The following is a 20,195-nucleotide window of genomic DNA, read 5'->3' on the forward strand; positions in this document are numbered from 1 at the left end:
GGCTTCACCCTCATTAAAACAGACTTGGGGTCAATTGAGATAATAAAAAAAACAGAAGTTTTTTTTTCTGCCATCATGGGAGTTTAAGATTCAGAGATTATCTTGCTTACTTGACATCTTCAGTCACAGCAGTGTGACTCCTGCCAGTTTTAATGAAACAAAAAAAGGGGTAGAAAAAGTATTGTTTATTTACTGTTTCTTGGATTTATTTTAAAATCTTGCTGAGGTAAATTGATGCTTCTTTTATTTTTTTGATTCACACAACCTGCATCTGAAAAAGATGTTCAGGTATTGAAGTGGATTACTCACACTGTGTGGGATTGTGATTAACAGTCCAAACAAACGCAGCAAAAGCAGCTGCTGAACAGCGTCACCAGAGCAAAAATACTCCGGTTTCCCTCGGTGAACCAGGTATGTTTGTCTAAAAAGGACAAACTTCCTCCATCACCAAGGAAACAAGCTAATATTCTCTGACTGCAGCGTCACAGTTCTTCCCCTCTGTGTGCAAGATTAAAAGCCATCTCAACATTCAGAGAACTTTCTAGACAACACATGTATGAGTTTGATACTAAAGTTTTTGCAGACCTTTTGTTAAAGTAATAACTGGTGTGGTGAAGATAACCAGCCTCCAGGCTTTGTTCATAATGCAGATGAAACAGAAAGAAACTAAATCAGATTATAGGACTTTGGAAATGCATCTCATTGTGTGGCATTTTTCCAGTGTTTGGGTCTCATTGTGAGATTTAAAGGTTTAATCTCTATATTCCATGGCAGAGAGGGATAGAGAATGCAAGACCAATACTCAAGTAAGAGTATCAATACTTCAAAATAATACTATTTTGTTAGAAGTAATAAAAAACTATGTGGTAAAAATTACTTAAATGATGTTTGGACTGTTTCCTTGGGCGGACCCTACCTTGTTCTCTCCTGGACGTCCTGCGTGGATGGCGGCTGGTTGCCTGAAATGTAAGGCAGGTCTCCCTTGGGGGGGCCCTGGCTGGTGCCTGGGGTTGAGGTGGGGAGATGCAAAGGCTCCTGGGTGGTGGTGGGCTGCTCGTCTGGGGCTCTCTCGGGGGGTGGGGCCCCATGCTGGGCCTCCTGGTGCGGCAGGGGGCTATTTTTCTGGCTGGGCTGGAGCTTTCACTCTTGGTGCTCCTGTGCCTCCCTCTGGCGATGGGGGGCCCCTGTGGCGGTCCTGCTGACCCCCAGTCTGGGTGGATGACAGAATTACCCAGCAGGCAGATATCCTCCATCTGCTATCCCCTGCGGGTTCTGGGGGCCCTGACTGCTGCTGCTCCGGTGAGGGTCTTGGTGTGTGAATGACTGGCACTTTCCCTCCTTTTATATTTCATCATCCACAGCAGTAAGGAAACATTCACCTGAGCACAGGTGTCAGCTCACCTTTACACAAAGAGCATGTATGACAGAATGAAATGCTTAACATGTGTTGGTCTGTATTCATAAGGGTGTGAATTATAGTTATATTGTGTATATGTTAACATGTTTGTATGTGAAGATTTTTGGAGACAACAGGTATACGTTTGTAACATTTGAGTGTGTGTGTGGACAGGCCCCGCCCCTTTAGATTAGTATGCACACCTGAAAGTAATGATGATAATCCTCCAGCATTTTGTTGCATGTTTTCTTTTGTTACCACCAGTGTATGAATGTGTGTGAATGGGTCTGTGACTGTTAAGCGCTTTGGGCTTTTAAGGAAGATAGAAAAACGCCATACAAGTACAGTATATATACCATTTACATAACTTACTTAACTTATATATTTTACTAAGATACCTGCTGTGCTTACTCACTTTGCTAACTTACCTAACTTTCTTTACTTACATACTTTAACTACTTACTTGCTTTACTTACTTATTTACTTTATTAACTTACTTTACTTATGCTCTTAAGTATGTACATATTTCTATTTATTTTTTCATTTATTTTCTGTTACTATTTATTTTCTATTAACATTAGTGACACTGTTCTGCACTGAGGAAAGTGAAGTCAGAGTTTGAATAGCTGTGTTTTTAATGCCAACTTTCCATCTGGTTCTTTTGTTTTCCCCCTTTTGTTAATTCCTACATGAATCACTCACTACCTGCCCCCTCCCAGCCGTCTTTCCATTCAACCTTTGCCCCCTCACCTGTGGCCCCTGCCTTTTTCCTGCTTCTCTTCCATGCGTTTCACTCTTTTTGCAGCTCTCCCAAAGCTTTCCTGTTACCCGCATCATCCGTCTCTCTCGGCTGCTTCCATCCCTCCGTCTTTCTTTTCCTCCGTGACCCACAGGGCCTCGTTTCTCTGAAATCCAATCCTCTCACTTTTTTTTTTTTTTTTTTAAACCTGCTGTTCCATTTCACTCCCATTTTGTCACACCGCAGTGCTCGCACACACAATCCGCTCCTCCCTCATGTCAAGTCCTTCCTGTCTGCTCAAACAAACTCCACATTCATGAATTTATTCACAATCGATTTAACACAATTAAAATACTAAGAGGAGAATAAAGAAAGCTTCAATTAATCTGAACCTTTTCTTCAATTCAACACCTTAAAAAATGCCCCCCCCCCTCCTCCTCTTTGGCGCTCTGTGGCCATCCATCACAGCTTCACTGACTCCATTCAGCCTCGACTCAGAGCCAATCACACAGCGGTTAGGGACCGACTTGTCCGCATGTGTGTGTATCTGCGCCTGTTTTTGCTTGTTTTTCCAGCCGATCTGGATTGTTTACCGTTTCTAAATTCTGCACACTGATGGAAGATCACGCCAACGCTGATGCAAAAACACGTTTTTGGTTAACTGATTCTGAGAAGACAAAACAAACTGAAGATGAATTGATGAAATGATTAAAGAGACCATACTTTAATAAACACTAACTGCTGACAGAATTCTTAGGAAAATAAAGTAGTTTTGAATAAATAAGCTTAAAAAAACAACATTTTTGTAACATTTTTACACCAAATATTACCGGATGCCAAAGTTTGACTTCTGTGGCCCCATAAGCAACTAAAAACGTGTTTGGTAACAATCTTTATCAGTTGGGCTTTTCTAAAACGACTTGTGTTCACTGCTGTTTGAGAAAAAGAGCGGCTCCGGTCTGAATCCAGTGGCTGGCGTTTGCTCCACACGGCAGAGGGATGTGTGTGACCACCTTCACCCTCTCTGAGCTGGTGTACAGCGGCAGCCAGATGCTCTCCTCTGAAGCAGGACGGTCTGCAGCGGTGTTCTAGAACGGAAGGAACATGGAGTTAGAACACAGACGGAGATCTGTGATCGTTCAGCCGAGACTTTCCTTCTTTGAGTGCAGGCTGACATTCAGAGGAGGCAGCATAGGTTTGATGACTCAGTCAGAATACGAGTCTGTGGAATACAGACGTAACCACAGCTCTGCAGAGTGAAAGGAATGCTGGGAAGAAAGATTCCTGTACTTCTTCAGAAACGTCGACTTTAAGTGGTTTACTGTCTGAAGACAGATAGCTGAAGTTAGGGACTTAAGTGATGAAAAAAGTGTTTTTCCCAACCAATTCCTTCAAAATGTTTACTTCGATCAAACAATTAGTTTTTTTTAATGAAGTTGTTTGATGTAATTGTAAAATAAAAGATGAGTTCAGTTTCTCCAACCAGACCAGCTCAGGTTACTACAAGACAATATCTAACAACCCGTTTGATAGGACATGCCTGATAAAGCGAAGGAAACCAAAGAATCCTCTTAAAAAGAGCAAGATTCTGACATGTAAAGACATTCAGGAACAAATGAGGAAGAAAGTTTTTGAGATGTATCAGTCTGGAAAAGGTTTTGGAGCCACGTCCAGAGAACAGCAGTGATAACTGTTATCCTTCAATACAGAAACATGGATCGGAGCATGAAGAGACTGCAGATTACAAAGGAGCTAAAGCGGTTCTGGAGGACAAAGGACAACTTCCTGATGTGCAGACATCCTGGGAAAATGCGTGGATGGGGTCTGATGATCTTTCAGAGCAGAAATGAGCTTCATCCATGTCTGTCAGCCAAAGTTCTGTAGTCTGCTAAATCACTGCAAAGGGATCATTTTGAGATCAAGCAGAAGAAAATGTAGGTTCTGCGACAGAACACTGACCCAGTCTCCCTCTCAATGGATACAGAAGAGCAACATGAAGACTTTAGAGAAGGGGTGTCAAACATACGGCCCGCATAGTTGTTTAATAATCCGGCCCAGTCATGAAGAGAAAAACATTTAAGGATATTGGGGGAAGAAAACAAGTTTTTAGCCCATTCCTGTGGTGAGATATGGTTCTTTAAAGAAATGATTGTAATGTGCAATTCTACCACTAGGGGAAGCAAAGGAAAAGAAATACCGCTGTAACAAGAGATAACGAAATAAACATTATAAACAATGTTATAATAAGTGATTATGTTACTTGGTTGGTTGAGGCATTTTTTTCCAACTGAGAAAAAAATGAAACAAAAAGAAAGCCACAGATAACAAGTTGACCAGAGGTTATTTTGCTATTATGTTACTGGTCCCACTCACTTGAGATCAGACTGGTTGAATGTGGCCCCTAACCCAAAATGAGATTGACATCCTGCTTTAGAGTGACCAAAGTCCAGAACTTCATCAAGCATGCTGTGGAGTTTGTCCTCTTAATAACAAACTCCTTTTTTTAAAACAGTATTTTTTGTTTATTATTTGTGTCTAATATTTCCACGTATTTAATGGTCTGAACCGTTTGCTTGTGACAAAAATGCAAACACAAAAGAAACGAGGAAGGGGCAAACACAGACTTGTACAAACTTCGACTTTTGACCCGGAAACATCCCAGGATGGGTTGAACAGGTTTGCTGTTGTCAGAAAGATGACACTAAGCGACAGCGGCCGGTTGTTATGACAGATGCTTGAGTGACTGGGAGCTAACCCAGCGTCTTGGTGTCTGACACCGCAGGAGGCCGTGCTCAAATGCTGCAGGCCTTTCCTTTCAGACGGGGCACGAGCTGACCAGACGGACGGTGACTGACAGAAGAAGGAGCCAGTCCATCAAAAGTTCAACCTGCGCAGGGATGCATGTGATATGCAACACGTCTGGCATTTAAACGAGGCAGGCCATGAGCCTCGTCCTACAAATGATGCTGATGTCCAAATGTTCTCACTGTGAGGCTCACTGGGGTGGTTTGAGAAGACTATTTTAAATTCTCATCATCTGTAGACAACAGCGTAAAAACACTGTGGATATGAATCCATCTGAGTAGTTATTTATATATAATATTTAGTATTTGTCATCATCAAATAAACCAATCGACTAACAACTGCATTTCAGGTTTATATTCTCAAAAAACACCAAATATCTGTCCAAGATTCTTATTGTATGATTTGATAAAAAGAGTTCTAATTTTTCCATTTTCCAAAGCACAAAGGTACCTGTAGAACCCAGGCCATGTAGCATGTTGGAACCGCCGACACGCTGGGAGAATGGTGCTGGTTCTCGCTTAGATGGACGCCATCAAAACGACAGCCCTCCAACTGCAGACCCCCAACCTGAAACCCGGCAGAGAGTGTGCATGAAAACAGTGACATAAAAAAGAAGAAATACTGTGAGGTTATGTGCAAAAAAGGAAAAGCACACCAGATGACGAACGAGAGACATGAGAGATGCAGCACAAAACGTGATCAAAAACACCTTCATTCAGGCCAGTGTTGAGGGATTTTCCACAGGCAATAAAGTCCACATGTCTGGCATCAAGTCAAGCATTTATGGACAAAATGACCAGTTTAGGCCAGAAAACTGGGAGATAAATCTTCGCACGTGTGAGTGTGTGTGTGTGTGTGAAACAGAGATCATCGGCTTCCAGCAATTATCCCTGTTCTTCTTTTTGTTAGATGTTGGAGTGTTTTTCTTCCCTCCCTGCAGCTGCTCCCTCTCCCTTCCTTTCTCTTTTGGCTGAAATGCACCATGAGTTGTTTCAAAAACGACTGTTGTCCTAAAGCATGACAGGAAAGATGCAACAACTACATCACTTTTAGGTTAACCTTTGATCGCACGCACCTGTATGGGGGGCACAGGGCACCTGTAAAGAGGAGTGGTTGCATCTGAAGGGGAGCACAGGTGAGTCTAGCAGTTCAGCACATTCTCAGGTTTGGTTATGGACCCCTCCGCATCAAAAATGTACGGAATGGGTTTCCCCAACTCATTGTTTTTTGACATGCTGGCTATCCGTAAAATCAAAGAACCACAACCCTCGGGATGCAGTACTGGAAGTGGGACCCTAACCCGGAACCGGATGCGGTACAAGACCAGAGCCGATACCAGACGTTGTACTGGACGCAAACCGGAACTTGGCTAGGGTTTGTGTAACGGTACTGGGTTAGGGTACCAGTTCTGGTTCGCGGCCCAAAGGTTAGAGACCCATGATTTACTGGGAACTACACGCCAGCTAGACAAAAAACAGCGAGTTGGGGACCCCCAAAATGTCAATTTTTTAAGGGGAGGGGTCCTTAACCGTACATTAATATATGTGGGGATGAGAATGTTTGGGTCAGTTCTCTTGAGGATCATACTATCACCTCAAGGGGCATCATGACAATGGAATGTACCATTGTGCTGTTGTACGTGCGGTGAGTGTATTGTGAACACCAGTGATAGTCAGTATTAATGTATGTGATGCTGTTACTACCTGTTACACACCTGAGAGTGTACGGTCTGCTTCCAAAAATTAAACTAAAGGAGATGCAGCAACGAGAACCACTTGATGGTTTAAACCCCATTTACAACTTTTGATTTGGGTATGAAGAAGGAAAGGACCAAGATCATTTTTGGGGATCTTGGCTGTTACTTCAACCACACCACCACCACCACCTGAATAAAGATCTCCCAGTCTTGGGGTATACACATGATGCGCAAGTGGCTGTGGGATGTCCAAACAAACTACACTCCGATTGCCTAATTTTGACATTTCTAGCACTAAAAGGCTCATTGTGCAGTATGCAGGATTTTTTAGGGGGTAACAATGGTTCATCCCGCCTGTGTCTCACCTACTTCACACACTTGTTGCATAAGTGTTCACTACAGCCTGTTGCTCGCTGCATGCCCATAGAAAACAATGTGTAAACATTCTCAACGAGCTCAACCAATGTTGTACTCCAGGGGCGCTCATTATGTCCATCGCGATAGACCGGTCAATCGTGGAGGATGATACGATAGATTGCAGGCCGTCAAAAATAAATAAATGAAAATATATGAATATATTTATTTTTAAAAATGTACTCAGCAAATAGCAAACACTTCTGACACTCGATTTCTCTTGTAGCAATGGCAGTTTGTCCTGCACTTCCACTCAGTAGGAATCCGAGTTACGATGATGGTTTTAATTTTTTTTAATACATAGTTGATTTTTTCTTTTTTATTCATATGAACATATTTTTTTCAAAACAAGTATTAAACAAAGGGTTTAAGAGAGAATTTATTTGTCCTAACTTATTTTAACTTAGCTATTACTAAAAAATTAACTCAGACATTTTAATGACATTCAAAATCTAGAGAATTATCCTGGTGTTTTTGATTAATATTTATCGTAATGCGTGTTGAGTAATTTATAGATTCAATATCCAAATAAAAAAGATTCAACAAAATACCAAAGTTGGAGGCGGGATTTGAACCTACTCCCTACTGATGAAGAAAAAATCTAAGCATAGTAAAAACTGCCATCGCCATGAGAGCAGCTGAAAGTTATGAGTGTTTGTCACTTAATAAGGACAAAAATCAATAAAACGCTGAGTGCAGATCTCGCTTGGGTTATCACGAAAGATTTGCTCATCCATGGATTTTTCACAATTTTTAAACAGGAATCATGTGTTTCTGTAGTAACAGCATGCTGGTTTGGTACTCTATGACAAAAAAAGCCTGTTTGATATTTTAAATAGTTTAGTATCCATTCCTCGCCCACAGACATTCTGTATCTACCCATAAGGGCAATTGGGGCTTTAGAGAAGAAAGCAGTGGTGTACTACCAGGATACTTCCAACATTTCATCTTTGGTTTTTCTGCCTATCAACTACATGGTCAAAATAAGCAGACTTGTTCTAAATAAATATAAAAAATTCTGGCATTCAGATTTCTGCTGTTGGCTCAGCACTTCTTATCTGTAATCTGCTCTTGTTGTCTTTCACTCAATTACTTTACAATTATCCCTCCAGCGTGGAGCGCTTTGTTGACAGCAGCTGGATCGGAGTGTTTGCTGTTTGCAGGCCTGACCTGCATTAGAATCTGTTCATTAGGATGGTACCTGTATTTGCAGCTTGGCCTGTGCTAGCGGACTCCTCCAAGACGACGCAAACACCAGGCTATCCATAGAACAACCCAAGGATCTAAAAAAAAAAAATAGATTGTTTAGGCTTGTGGGTCCAGCTCTGTCTGGCTTTCATAAAGCTGAGAGCCTCTGGGGTTACCTGGCTGTTTCCTGTCTCAGAGCATTGAGGAAGGTGTCTGGATGGAAGAGCTCTGACAGATCAAGGATGTTGGACAGAAGAGCTTGTCTGCCTGCACGTTCCACCCAGCTCTGCTCGCAAAACGGAATACAAACATACCAAGAAACACACACACAGATTAATGAACCGTCCTCTTGGAAAATTACAAATAAACACTCCAAGACAACATTTAATTCAAGCATGAAATCAGTTTCAGCAGGAGTCAGGGAAAAAGGTTTAGCTGACGTTCAGACGGTGTAATGAGAATATTCACCAAAAAAAAAAAGTGTGATCTCAGCATTTCTCTTTAATAATCACAGTTTCTATTCTGTGAAGTTAATAAACGATCAGAACAGACTTGGATGTGTGTTTCTGACGTTCATGTGTGTGCGGGTTTGTGGAATGCAAAGGCTTCATATAACATACAAGTCATTAAAAGTGTTTGGTTAAGAGGTTTTTCAATCACTTCTCGCCTTTCACCACATCAACACGCTGATAACAACCTCAATTACCTGCTAATGGGAACAAAGAACGAGCACGCAAACACACAAACATACACCCATAGACGCACACACACACAAGCATGAACGCACACACGTGTGTCTACAAACACAAGTCCATAAACACACACATGCTCACAAACACACTTATACAAATACTTGATGCACAAACAAGAATGCACACACACACCCCTACACATCCATATATACACATACAAACCTTCGACTCACAAACAAGCATGCACAGATGACACACAGTTTTAAAAACCCATACATGCATGCGCACAAATCCTCACACACACACACAAACAGTGCAGATTTCTATCTGAAGTTGTTTCTATTCATGAATACAGAAAATTACAGTTTCAAATAAGTTAATTACTGAACTGAATGTCTGTTGTGAAGTTTGCTGATGTTCACATCTGAGGAATGGAACACCTGAAGTGTTATCGTCCGACAGCAACCAGAGGAGGCTTTTTGTTTAGTACTTCCAGTCATGTTCAGTAAATGCACCAAATCTGCAGCCAGCACAGTTCAGTCAGCTTACCGGACTTTAATTTGTCTGCTCTACTTTTATAATTCATTTCTGTCAGAGCTGCAGAAGTCATTTTCCGAGGACTTTCCAAACAAAAAAGCTTTCAACAATTTCAGAGTTATGTCTACAGGAGCCGCAATGAAGGTTAAAAAAAACATTCAATTTTTTAAACATTACTATCCATCAATCTGATAGTCTTTCATTAAAAAACATTTTTTTTGCCATTTTTGCCCACCAGTAAATTCATTATACTCTAAATAAAAGGCAGATAAAAATGTCTCCTGCTCCCATCAGTTCTCATTCTAACTCCAGCCTCTTGTCAGTTAAACAGATCAGCAACAACAGATCCGGATGTCTGGATGGTTCCACCTTTATTAGACTGATTGGCTGATGGGGTATAACAGGCTGTTAACCCAGTTATCAGTCATTTCTGATGGGCAGAAACAGACAGGTATAAGCAGAGCAGACCTGGAAACAGATGGGGTGCAGGTAGACAGGAAGGTTAGCAGAGAGAAAAAGTGAGAGCTGTCAGGCCGCCGCGCATGCAGACAGATGGGCGGGCAGGAAGGCCAGCACACAGACAGACACAGCAAAGGCAGTAGAGCTCGCACTTCCACACGGATATTAAAATGCCTCCACGCCAACATGCACACAGAAATAAATTATTTGTGAATCTCTGAGTGTCTGTGTGCATTTATAGTCTGCTGAGGCGCTCTGAGGTAGTCAGACACACTTGAGTGAGAAAGACAGGCGTTTCCACCACAGCCCACCTCCATCCCTCTGTGACACATAACTTGGGCTGAAATCTTGCGGACACTTGACTTTTACATAATCTAGATGAAAACATCAGAAATGTCCAGCATAATTACAACAAGTGCATTACCTGATCACCCTAAAAGCCTTTGAAGCCCTCTCAACCCAGGGATTCTTTGACACTTCAGAAGATACTTGAAAAGAAATAAATTATTCCACCTCATGTTAAGATACCTGGAGAGTCTTTTGATCTTTAGTATTACAGTAAAATCCCATAATATTCATCAGTACTGATAACCCTCCAGAATAGATGATAATGTGAAAGGGTTTAGTGGAGATCTTTTGATGCTTGTTTGTAAAAACGATGGGATTTAGATGTTTTGACTTCACTGTGGATTTTGTTTTTACCCCCTGAGGTTAATAGCCTGTGTTGCCAGATAAAGTCACAATTTTCCAGCCCAAAAGTAATCTGAAATCCAACAGAGCTCACAAAAAATGCCAAAGAAGTTAATGAGTAATTAGCTTTAAAGTGCCATGAATATTTACAAACACATGACGTCTATTATTTGCCAGCTACTGATTATGTTTCACTTCTAATAACACAATTCTTCTTATAAACATAACGGGTTCATATTGCCCAGCCAGCAAGGCCAAGTCGGCCCCACGTGGTTTAAAAGTGGGCAGAAAATGTGGGCCCTGAATGGGTTTGTCTGAAGTTTCCGTGGTGGCCTCACCTTTGTTTGCCACATTGGCTTAAGTGGGAACTCAGTGGCTCGCTACGCTAGCCAGCCGCTAAGTGGACAGCGTAGTGAGCTACGGTCCAGAGGTGGTGGGGTCACCGCCCAGAATGCTGGCACCTGAGCGGTGCCTCTTGCTTCCTGTGCTGGGCTCTAGACGGTGAAGCTTGCTACTCTGTTCACCGTAGACACCAGGCAGCTGGCTAGCTAGCCCACTTAATTCCCACTTAATCTAATGTGGGGCAAACACAGGTGGGACACGACCAAAACTGTAGACAAACCCATTCAGGGCCCACATTTTCTGCCCACTTTTAAACCATATGGGGCTCACTTGACCTTGGTAGCTAGGGGAAGATTCTAAACATACAGTGGTTCAGTATGGCTCCTAAAAACCCCTAGGTGAATCCTATAGACAGACTATAACATAGAGACAGAACTGTAGAGGATGAACACTCTCTAACACACACATAAGTCACAATCTGCTCTAACCTTTACTTATAAATGAAGTCCACACGCCTCTTCTTCTGGACAAAACGCTCAGTGACTTTAGCCTTTAAAGATCTCCTCCAATCATCTTTTTATTATGTTTATGATCTTTTTAACCAAAATAAAAAAAAAATGTATTGTTTTCTAGGACATAGTTCTGCAGAGCAGTAGAACTGGAGCTTTCTTACTACATGCTCTCCCATTAGCTTACAGCTCCTCACACGAGTAATATTGTAGCTATCCAGCCATACAGTTTTGAGTCAGATATGAGCTCATACGAGGAAACCAAGACGTACACAGATCTAGTCTTCTACAAAAGGGTGCATAAGAGCGGAGCAGGGAGCTTATTTTCTATGTCACAAATATGACCTTTTTTAAACTGAATTTTTTTGTCTGCTCCTGGTTCATATTGATTTTAGTAAAGAAATACAATTTGAGTGAAAGTTCAACTTTTAGACAGATTTATGACCCAGTTAGTAAAGGGAGTTAGTATAGAAATGCTATTTTTTTTTTTTTTGGAGGTGCAGGTTCATTCAACTATTTAGTAAACCACAAATCCCCCAAAATAAATTTCCTGTCTACATAAAAGAGACAAAACCTGCATATTTGTGCTAATGAAGACTCAGGTCAACATGAAAGTGAACTTCAGAACATCAGATACTCCAAAAATCACAATTCAATAAGCACCAAGTTTAAGGCTTGTGACAGCGTTCTCATGTAGCAAGCAAAACATAAAGTAAGTATTAATCCCATATAATTTTAGTAGGAGATTTTGTGTAATTTATCAGATCTTTACCTTTTTAAACTAACTCTCGTGTTTTCAGCCGAACATGCTGAGCTCATTTTTATGTTTGACATTGTTCTGGTTTTTGTGCAGAAACAGCAAAGGATCCGAGTAGAGAAAAAGTCATTTCACATCGTGCACAGCGGAGTATTACCTGCATGGCGAGAGCCCGAGTGACTACAGCTCTGAGGTATTGCATCGGCTCTTCTGGTCCTTCCCATTTATTCTGCCATGTTATGGGACACTAACACACACAGAAAAAGAAGTCAGTTCAAAAACAAAAAGAAAACAAAAACACATTTTTTTTGCATTTCCTTCTATAATGAGAAACTGTGCTAAGGTTGGGCAGCTGTGTGTTTGAAGGAGTTATTCTCACTTCTATTTAGGAGACAAATCTGTTGTCCAGAGAGCTGCAGCTGCTCTGCAGGAGCACATCTTACTACTTGAAGCATTTATGCACGGGTCAATACATCCTTGGAGTCACTGCATTGCTGTAAATAAAGATGCATAGGAGTATTTATAAAAGAGAGGACAGCGTGGACCACTAGATCCTCTGAGCCCTTGTGGCTAAGTGTTAATACAAAGAAATTATCTTAAAACGAAATGTAAAAGTTTATCATAAATGTTCAGAAAGCTTTGCCTTATAAGGAAAAGAACCAAAAGCTAAATCTTGAGGTGAGGGTGCAGAAATAAAAGGCCCCATCAGTGGAACATTACAAACTATGGAATATAAATAGGCTATTTAAGTAAATGAAAACAATAGAAAACAGAGATAATGGGATTTTGCGCTGGCACACATACAGGCAGAGTTGCAGCGGGGTGAATGAGGCTGTGATATAACCAGGCTCACTAGTCATAATTGAAATACAAAGAGACTTTGTAAGCGTCTCTGCGGTAGGTCAATCATTCTTTCAGCCCCCCCGCTGTTTGCTTGTGAGCTATTACACTCCAGAGACAAACATGCAGGTTCAAGTCACAACACTGTCTGTGCTGCCAGGCACAAATACACTCTGTCGATTAGGAGTTATTTCTCTTATAGGAAAGTATTCACGTTTGGATTAGATTTGATGAGCTTAAACCCCCAAACACACCAAGTACTGCAAACTACTTGCAAAAAAATAAAACCTTGTTTTAAGACATACAAGATAATTTACCAGGTTGGAAGTTGCTTTAACTTTTCTTGCACCTTTCCGAGCTTTATTGACAAAAATCAGGACAGTCGAGAATTTTGTTTTATTTTTGGACTCATTAAAAGGTAGGATCTATAAATAAGGAAATTATTATTATATGGTTGACAATAGAAAAACTTTATTTAATACTCAAATAAACTAAAATTTCACTGCAATTTTTGGTTCAATTTTAAGAATATTATTTTAAAGTTTGACTGGCATTCATTGTCATTATTTTGGAAACAAAATTTTACAATTTATGTTTACAAATCGTTTGTGTACTCTTCAAAAATGTCAGAGTGAAAAACGCTTCGTGTTTAGTTCCTCTCGTTACTTTTACTTTAAATAACATACATTTTTTTATTATTTAAAATTCATTAAACGATGCTGAATTGTTCATGGATCATAATCGATGCATCCAAAAAATCTATTTTTCCCCGCCACTACACTAGTTTTTTGTCACTCTGAACTACATCAACACAATGAACTACAACTGGAATCATAAATACTCAAAAGATACAAACCATTTGCTAATTTATAGCAAAAAAATAATACTTATTAGGATGTTCAATTTGAAGTAAGTTTATCTAACTGCTTTTTATACTGTTTGAATGCTTGTTTCTAGATTTTGGTATCTCATTATAAGACTTTTTTTGTTAAGTAAAAATGACTAGCTGCATGGACAAATCATTTTACAACATTCAAATGATTTTCTTCTTAAGATTAATGTTCTTTTACAATTTTTAGGCTGCCTAAAAAGCAGTGTAAATGTGATAAACAATGGTTTTATTTGTGTTTATTAAGCAAATACTTTAGGCTAAATGTGTCCTTGAAAATAAAATATTGACACTTGAATGACTGTGGCTGGAGTTGAAGAACTTCTTGATTGATCACTGGTCTCAGCATCACTCATGATATCTTCATACTAATGATCGTTACTCTGACGGAGGGCCGAGTTGCTGTTCTGCTTTGCTGCACTGCTTACCACTCTCCTTCGATGGGTAGCTTGGGCCGTTTCCAAGCATCTAATTATGTTTTACTGCAAAGCTGAGAAGAGGAGTGGTGGAGCCAATCTCTTCATGGCTGCGCCTGCCATATACTTTTACATTATTACGACCGCAGACGGTCCATCTTCCAGATATATAAATCATCTTTGCAGCTCATCCGGATTTTTTCCTCTGAATCAATCAGGAGTGGTATCTAAAACATGGGATTTAAACAGATAACACTGAAATGCTTTCAGATTTAGATGTAGAGAAGAAATAAATATAGGCGGAAATAATTATCTTCTTATTTAATTAAAAGGCTGTTGGTTAAGGGAAGTACGTAATGCTTCAAAATAAACAAATCCTTCAAACAAACTACAGTAATTCAATATTGTCAGGAAAAAATCTTTTCATTTTAGGCAACAAGGACAAAGAAAATTAAATTAGTTGAATTTATTTTGAACGGCTTTTTGTTTTGCTGAAAATCCCCGTCTTTTCAGGGGTGGTGTGTGTTTGACAAAAACTTGGCAGGCTGTAAAAGTGGGGTGTGTCTCAAACGATGCCGCTTGGCAAATTCTACAAACAGCTCATCAAATATGACAGCTGCACAGTTCAATCCTCTCTTTATGCCCTACAGAAATGTTTGTTTGCTTTCAGATTAGGATCTGGAGGAAAAATAATGAACTAAACAATAGGGGTGTGTATTGGTCTGGGGATACAATACATATTGCGATAAATATCTAACGATACGATACATATCACATATGTCTCAAGACTGTACCAGAACAATTTTTCACTGTTTCTTTAAAGAATAAAAAAAAACTCTACCTGAATACTAATGCATCATTCATTTTATTTGATGATCACAATAAGCACTGCAACTGTATCTCATTTACAAGTTGTTTTTACCCAAACAAATTCATGCTGCTTTTCTTTTAGTAAATTAAGAAATATTTGCTCTTAAAGGGAACAGTCAATACTGTCTGATTTCCACAACACAATATTTGCTGATATATAAAAAAAAAAAAACACACGATAGAATCAAAGTTCCTAAACCAATAAAGTGCTAACAACTTTTGCTCATAAATAATTATTGAAATATCATCTTGTTGACGTTTTAAATCGATCCAAGTATTGCCAAATGAAATATCGCGATATATTGCCAAATCGATTAACTAGTATCTTGATACCATACAACAAAGTGCGGATTTTTACCAATATAACTCCCCTCTCCAATGATTTTTGACAAAATATTTTCTTTGACTCCTTTTTATAATTTTTTTTTTAGCTCACATGAAAGATTTTTTAAATATCAAAAAGTAAAGCTTCAACTGTGAGTAACAGTGGTCCCAACCTGAAAAAATTTATAAACACATGCAATTTTTGCTTATTCCATACAATTTTTTACGTTTATATTTTCAAGTAATTCCTGGTAATTGAAGCTCTGTCTTTATGAAAGGGTGTTTGTATAGACTACGCACAACTGTTGACATCATCGAATGATTTATGAAAATACAAGGAAAAGGCAAAGGAGCAAAAAAAGTTGCTAATTCTGTCTATTGATACTTGGTTTTCTGTGCTGGAAATTTTTGTGGTGTAAATTCATATCAAAAATGGGAGTTTAGGACTGGAAAACATATTGAAAAATAATAACATACTTGTTTTTATTTTTAAATACAAAATGTAGCACCTGGAATGACTAGTAGTTGCAGAGTAAATAATGTAGTGTATTGGTTCAAAGCCAAAAAACTGAGACATTAAGAGAAACTAAAAGCAAATGAAAAAGTTGGTTTGTAAACAACAGCATGAGGTCTAATACCTGCTGATTAGTATCAAAAGAAAAGCAACAAACATGGTGAGGAAAGAAATTTGCTCAAGGCTTCATATCCCCACATGGAAGCACTAAAAGCTGGAAGTTTGTCACTTTTTTACCTTATTATTTTTTATTTTTCTTAAATTGGCTCAGGTGGCATACACAGATGTGTTTAGTGTTGGCAAAATATACCAGTAAGTTTTACACGTCGTGTGTATTTCTTGTAGTGGCCTAAAGTTCACATTAGAATGAGAGTCCATCTCCACAGAGAGCAGATAAGAAAAAAAATCGTTTTGCTAAAATAAATAAATAAATAAAAATGAAAATCTATGATAAAAAATACAGCAAAGGTCCAAAAATGTCTATAGGGATGTCACTGTTGAAACTCAGAGATTTACATTTAACCACAATGTACTTTTTTGTATCACATAATGTCATAAATGTCCTTTTTTTAAAGCCTAAATATGACAATATTCCAGTGAGAAAAAGACAACACAAAAGACAGATACTGGTCTGTAGTTGTTTTTAACTTTATGTCAATATGAATCATCATAACCATCTGCATCCATTTAAATTGAATGTCTTGAGATTTTATGGTCTCACCTCTTGGTTGAGCAGAGCAGTGGCCAGCTTCTGCACGTCTGGGGTCAGAAGCTGGGTTCCTCTGATGACTTTGCTCAGTGCAGCCAGAGACTGATGGATATTCTGTCACAGAAATAGGTTGGAACACTTTTACCTTAACTTGTTGAGCTTTTTCTTAATGAGCTATGCTCACTTAAGGGGGTTAATTGCATATTTTAAAAGAAAACACAACAAAAAAATGAAGACATTGACCGAGACTGATGCACACCTGGATCAAGCGTATGGCATTGAACTGCTCCAAAACAATGAAAGACAAGATCGGTGACCTTTGACCTTCTGCAGGTGGATCCACTTTTTGATGAATCAGAGTTGACCCCTGAAAGAGACAATATGGAAAAGGTTAGGGTGTATCTCAAATGAGAATAAAAGAATTTGAGGAACAGATGCTTGATTTTTTTTTCTGGATTTTCAGACTATAAGAGGCAACGCTTAAAATATTGGGTACAAAAGAAAGAATGACAAAAAAAAAAGGTTTTAAGACAGTATTGAGTTGGACAACAGTAGAATTAGAGATCTTTCTGTTGTTTGTCAGCCAACTTTTTTAGTTTCCAAACCTGTTTTTTTCTCTATTTTTTCTTAATCCTCTTGGTTGGCTTTTTACCCAAAAACCACATGATTAAGCTGGCAGCTACAAGTAATTGCAAGTGTTGATTGTTGTAGTGCTTTTTGTTGTTGGGAGAGACCACCATCATTTCCTCTTCCACGAAGAAGGAGTCTAAGAAATGTAATCACTTGAAGGTAAAACTTTATCTGTTAAAATTTAAAGAGGTCCTACCATGAAAATTCAAATTTTTAGACATTTTAAGTGTATCATACTGTTCATTCCTCACTATAAAGAACCCCAAAGTGGTATTTTGATCCATTCACGAATTCAAGAGTAATCCTATAAAAACCTGCGCTATCTGCGCGGGGCTGCGAGCGGGTGGTAACGTGCTGACCTAATGATGATGTAATCATGATGTGAACCGCCCCCTCCAGGAAGAATCTGCTCTGCCAGAACCGCCCCCAGTCTAACATCAACACTTAATGTCTCCACTGAGCTAGAGGTGATCATTTGTGTCCTGTCTTCAATAAATTACAGCTCAAACAAGTGTTTGTTACCTTAGACGCAAGGCTCCTTGCGTCTAAAGCAACAACGCAACTACCATTTTTTTCTGAAGAATTTATGCCTCGTTTCCACTGAGCGTTACAGTACGCTAAAGTCTGATATGGCAAGGTCCAGTTTCATCACTTTCTGCCAATCAACGAGTGGCTACAGTGGCTCCGTCCCAAACATACGTTGCATTTTTCTATTGACTACAACACGTGGGGGCTTCCCAAGAGGTATGGTTTAATACTGTTTGATGGGCCCATTTAATAATGGAAACGCTCAAAATACCAAACTGGACTAGACAGGACTGCTCAGTGGAAATGAGGCTTAAGTCTTTTGCAGGTAAAGCTTTACCTTTCAATATTTAAAAAAATATTAAATGTGGGCTTTAGTGAAATATCAGTGGAGATGGGAGTTATGTTAGTAATCATATGCACTTTATTGTCTGTTATCAAGTTATTTAGTACATTAGTTTTCATGCGGACCTTAATCCTAACCCTCGTGGTATCTTATGGGGTCCAGATGACCCCACCCTTATTTTAATGTGTGATTACTCCCATGACAAATAGGTGGACAGGATTTCATGTCTGCCACAGACACCAGTGAAGATAAAAAAATTATTGAAATAAAAAAAAAAAGTTCAGCGCGCTGTCTTATGGGGTTCAGATGACCCCACTTTTAATGTCAACATGCCTATGATAGCACAAGGGTTAAAGCAAACAAACATTTCTGTAGGGCATTAAGAGATGATTGAACTGTGCAGTTGTCATGATTTTGATGAGCTGTTTGTAGAATTTGCCAAGCGGCATCGTTTGAGACACACCCCACTTTTACAGCCTGCCAAGTTTTTGTCAAACACACCCCTGAAAAGACGGGAATTTCGAACAGCAGAGTTCTGTCATGCAGCTCTCACTTTTCTGCTGAGCATAAAATAAACACATATCTCTACAAAAAAGTAAATTAAAAAATGATACCTTTTAAATAATATCTAATAAGCCAGACTGAATAAACAAGGAAAGTGAAAGCAGAAAGTGGTAAATTGTCATCTAAAGGAAGTTAGCAGGTGATACAGCCTTCATTTAGCTTTCAGACAGATTTGCCTTTAAAGAACCGACAAGGGAAAAAAATAGAAAGAGGCTGAAAGGCAGAGGGAGGCAAAAAGTGCTCACTAAGCAGTATGCATGTGTGCTTTACAACATGAGATGACATAAAAGAAGCTGGGCAAGAAACTGGAATTATGGAGGTTAAATTATTGAATTTGGAGGTACATGTCCGTTTGATTTTCCAAAAAAAGAAAAACGCTGGTCTCTAAGCAACTGTGCAGAGCAGAACTGTCTGAGTGGGTATGCCAGAGGCTGTTACACTGCATGTGACGGCTGCTGACTACTAATTTCCAATTATCCCCGGGCTACTCTCTAATGCATAGACAATGCAAAATGGTTCAACCATTGTTGTCTTAAAATAGTTCATACTGTTGGAATCCTGAGGCTTTGTGCTCTCCATAAGTGTCAATCCATTTCAATTCTAAGTACAGCTTTTTTTTATCTTCTAAACAGAACCGAAGTTGCTATAAGGGATAAAGTCCAGTTCGATGTAAAGGATCAACATCTACATATTGAAATCAACAGTTTTAGGGGAAGAAACAGCACAAATGGAAAGAAACAATATAAAAAAGCAAAGGACTAACCTGATTGAGTTTCTTCCATAAGTTGAGGATGGGTGAAAGACTGTTGGACCAGAGCTCCCGGTCAAACTTTGACCCTGTGGCCACGAAACGGCTGACGATACGAAGCTGAGAAATCACCTGTTTAAATGATAAGGAGACAAAGAGAAAACATAGCAAACAAATGGATCGCTTCGCTGACTGTGTGTTTTATGCACAAAGGGAGTCCAACAACGACAACAACAACAACAACAACAACAGAGCAGTGTTCCTGCAAGTATTCCTGATTATGGTGGAAACCGAAGAGACATAATTGAAAAGCACTTGGTATTTTAAAAACACTCTGACCTTATAAGCAAACAGCAATATTTAACAAACCGTCACTCTAACTCATGGTATTTCAAACAAAACCATGACTGAGGAGAAGTAAGTTCCCTGTAGGATTATGTCTGAGCCTTTGTCACAACCCCCCGAACAGGTGCAGAGTGTTTTGGGGTTCTCTGGACCCCTGGATGGTTATTGAGGGTCGTAGAAAAGGCCAGTACAGGTGTGTCTCCCAGTTCCCATAAGGTTCAAACAGCTTCCTCAAAGGACGTCATGAAAAT

The 20,195-nt window shown here is 39.4% G+C and overlaps 1 protein-coding gene across 1 annotated transcript in view; it reads right to left on the reverse strand.

The window, feature by feature from the left end:
• Positions 1–2,831: 2,831 nt before the first annotated feature.
• LOC112149163 (cytoplasmic dynein 2 heavy chain 1) overlaps positions 2,832–20,195 on the reverse strand; it is a 108,980-nt gene continuing 91,616 nt past the window's right edge. The window contains exons 89-96 of the mRNA XM_024276666.2: positions 19,615–19,731; positions 17,046–17,153; positions 16,799–16,900; positions 12,382–12,471; positions 8,415–8,524; positions 8,252–8,333; positions 5,391–5,507; positions 2,832–3,223 (exon numbers count right to left, since the gene is read on the reverse strand). Coding sequence (XP_024132434.1) covers positions 3,062–3,223; positions 5,391–5,507; positions 8,252–8,333; positions 8,415–8,524; positions 12,382–12,471; positions 16,799–16,900; positions 17,046–17,153; positions 19,615–19,731 — 888 coding nt within the window. The 3' untranslated portion in view covers positions 2,832–3,061. The remainder of the gene's footprint in view (positions 3,224–5,390; positions 5,508–8,251; positions 8,334–8,414; positions 8,525–12,381; positions 12,472–16,798; positions 16,901–17,045; positions 17,154–19,614; positions 19,732–20,195) is intronic.

The sequence above is a fragment of the Oryzias melastigma genome, linkage group LG13 (genome assembly GCF_002922805.2).
Source record: "Oryzias melastigma strain HK-1 linkage group LG13, ASM292280v2, whole genome shotgun sequence".
Taxonomy (NCBI): domain Eukaryota; kingdom Metazoa; phylum Chordata; class Actinopteri; order Beloniformes; family Adrianichthyidae; genus Oryzias; species Oryzias melastigma.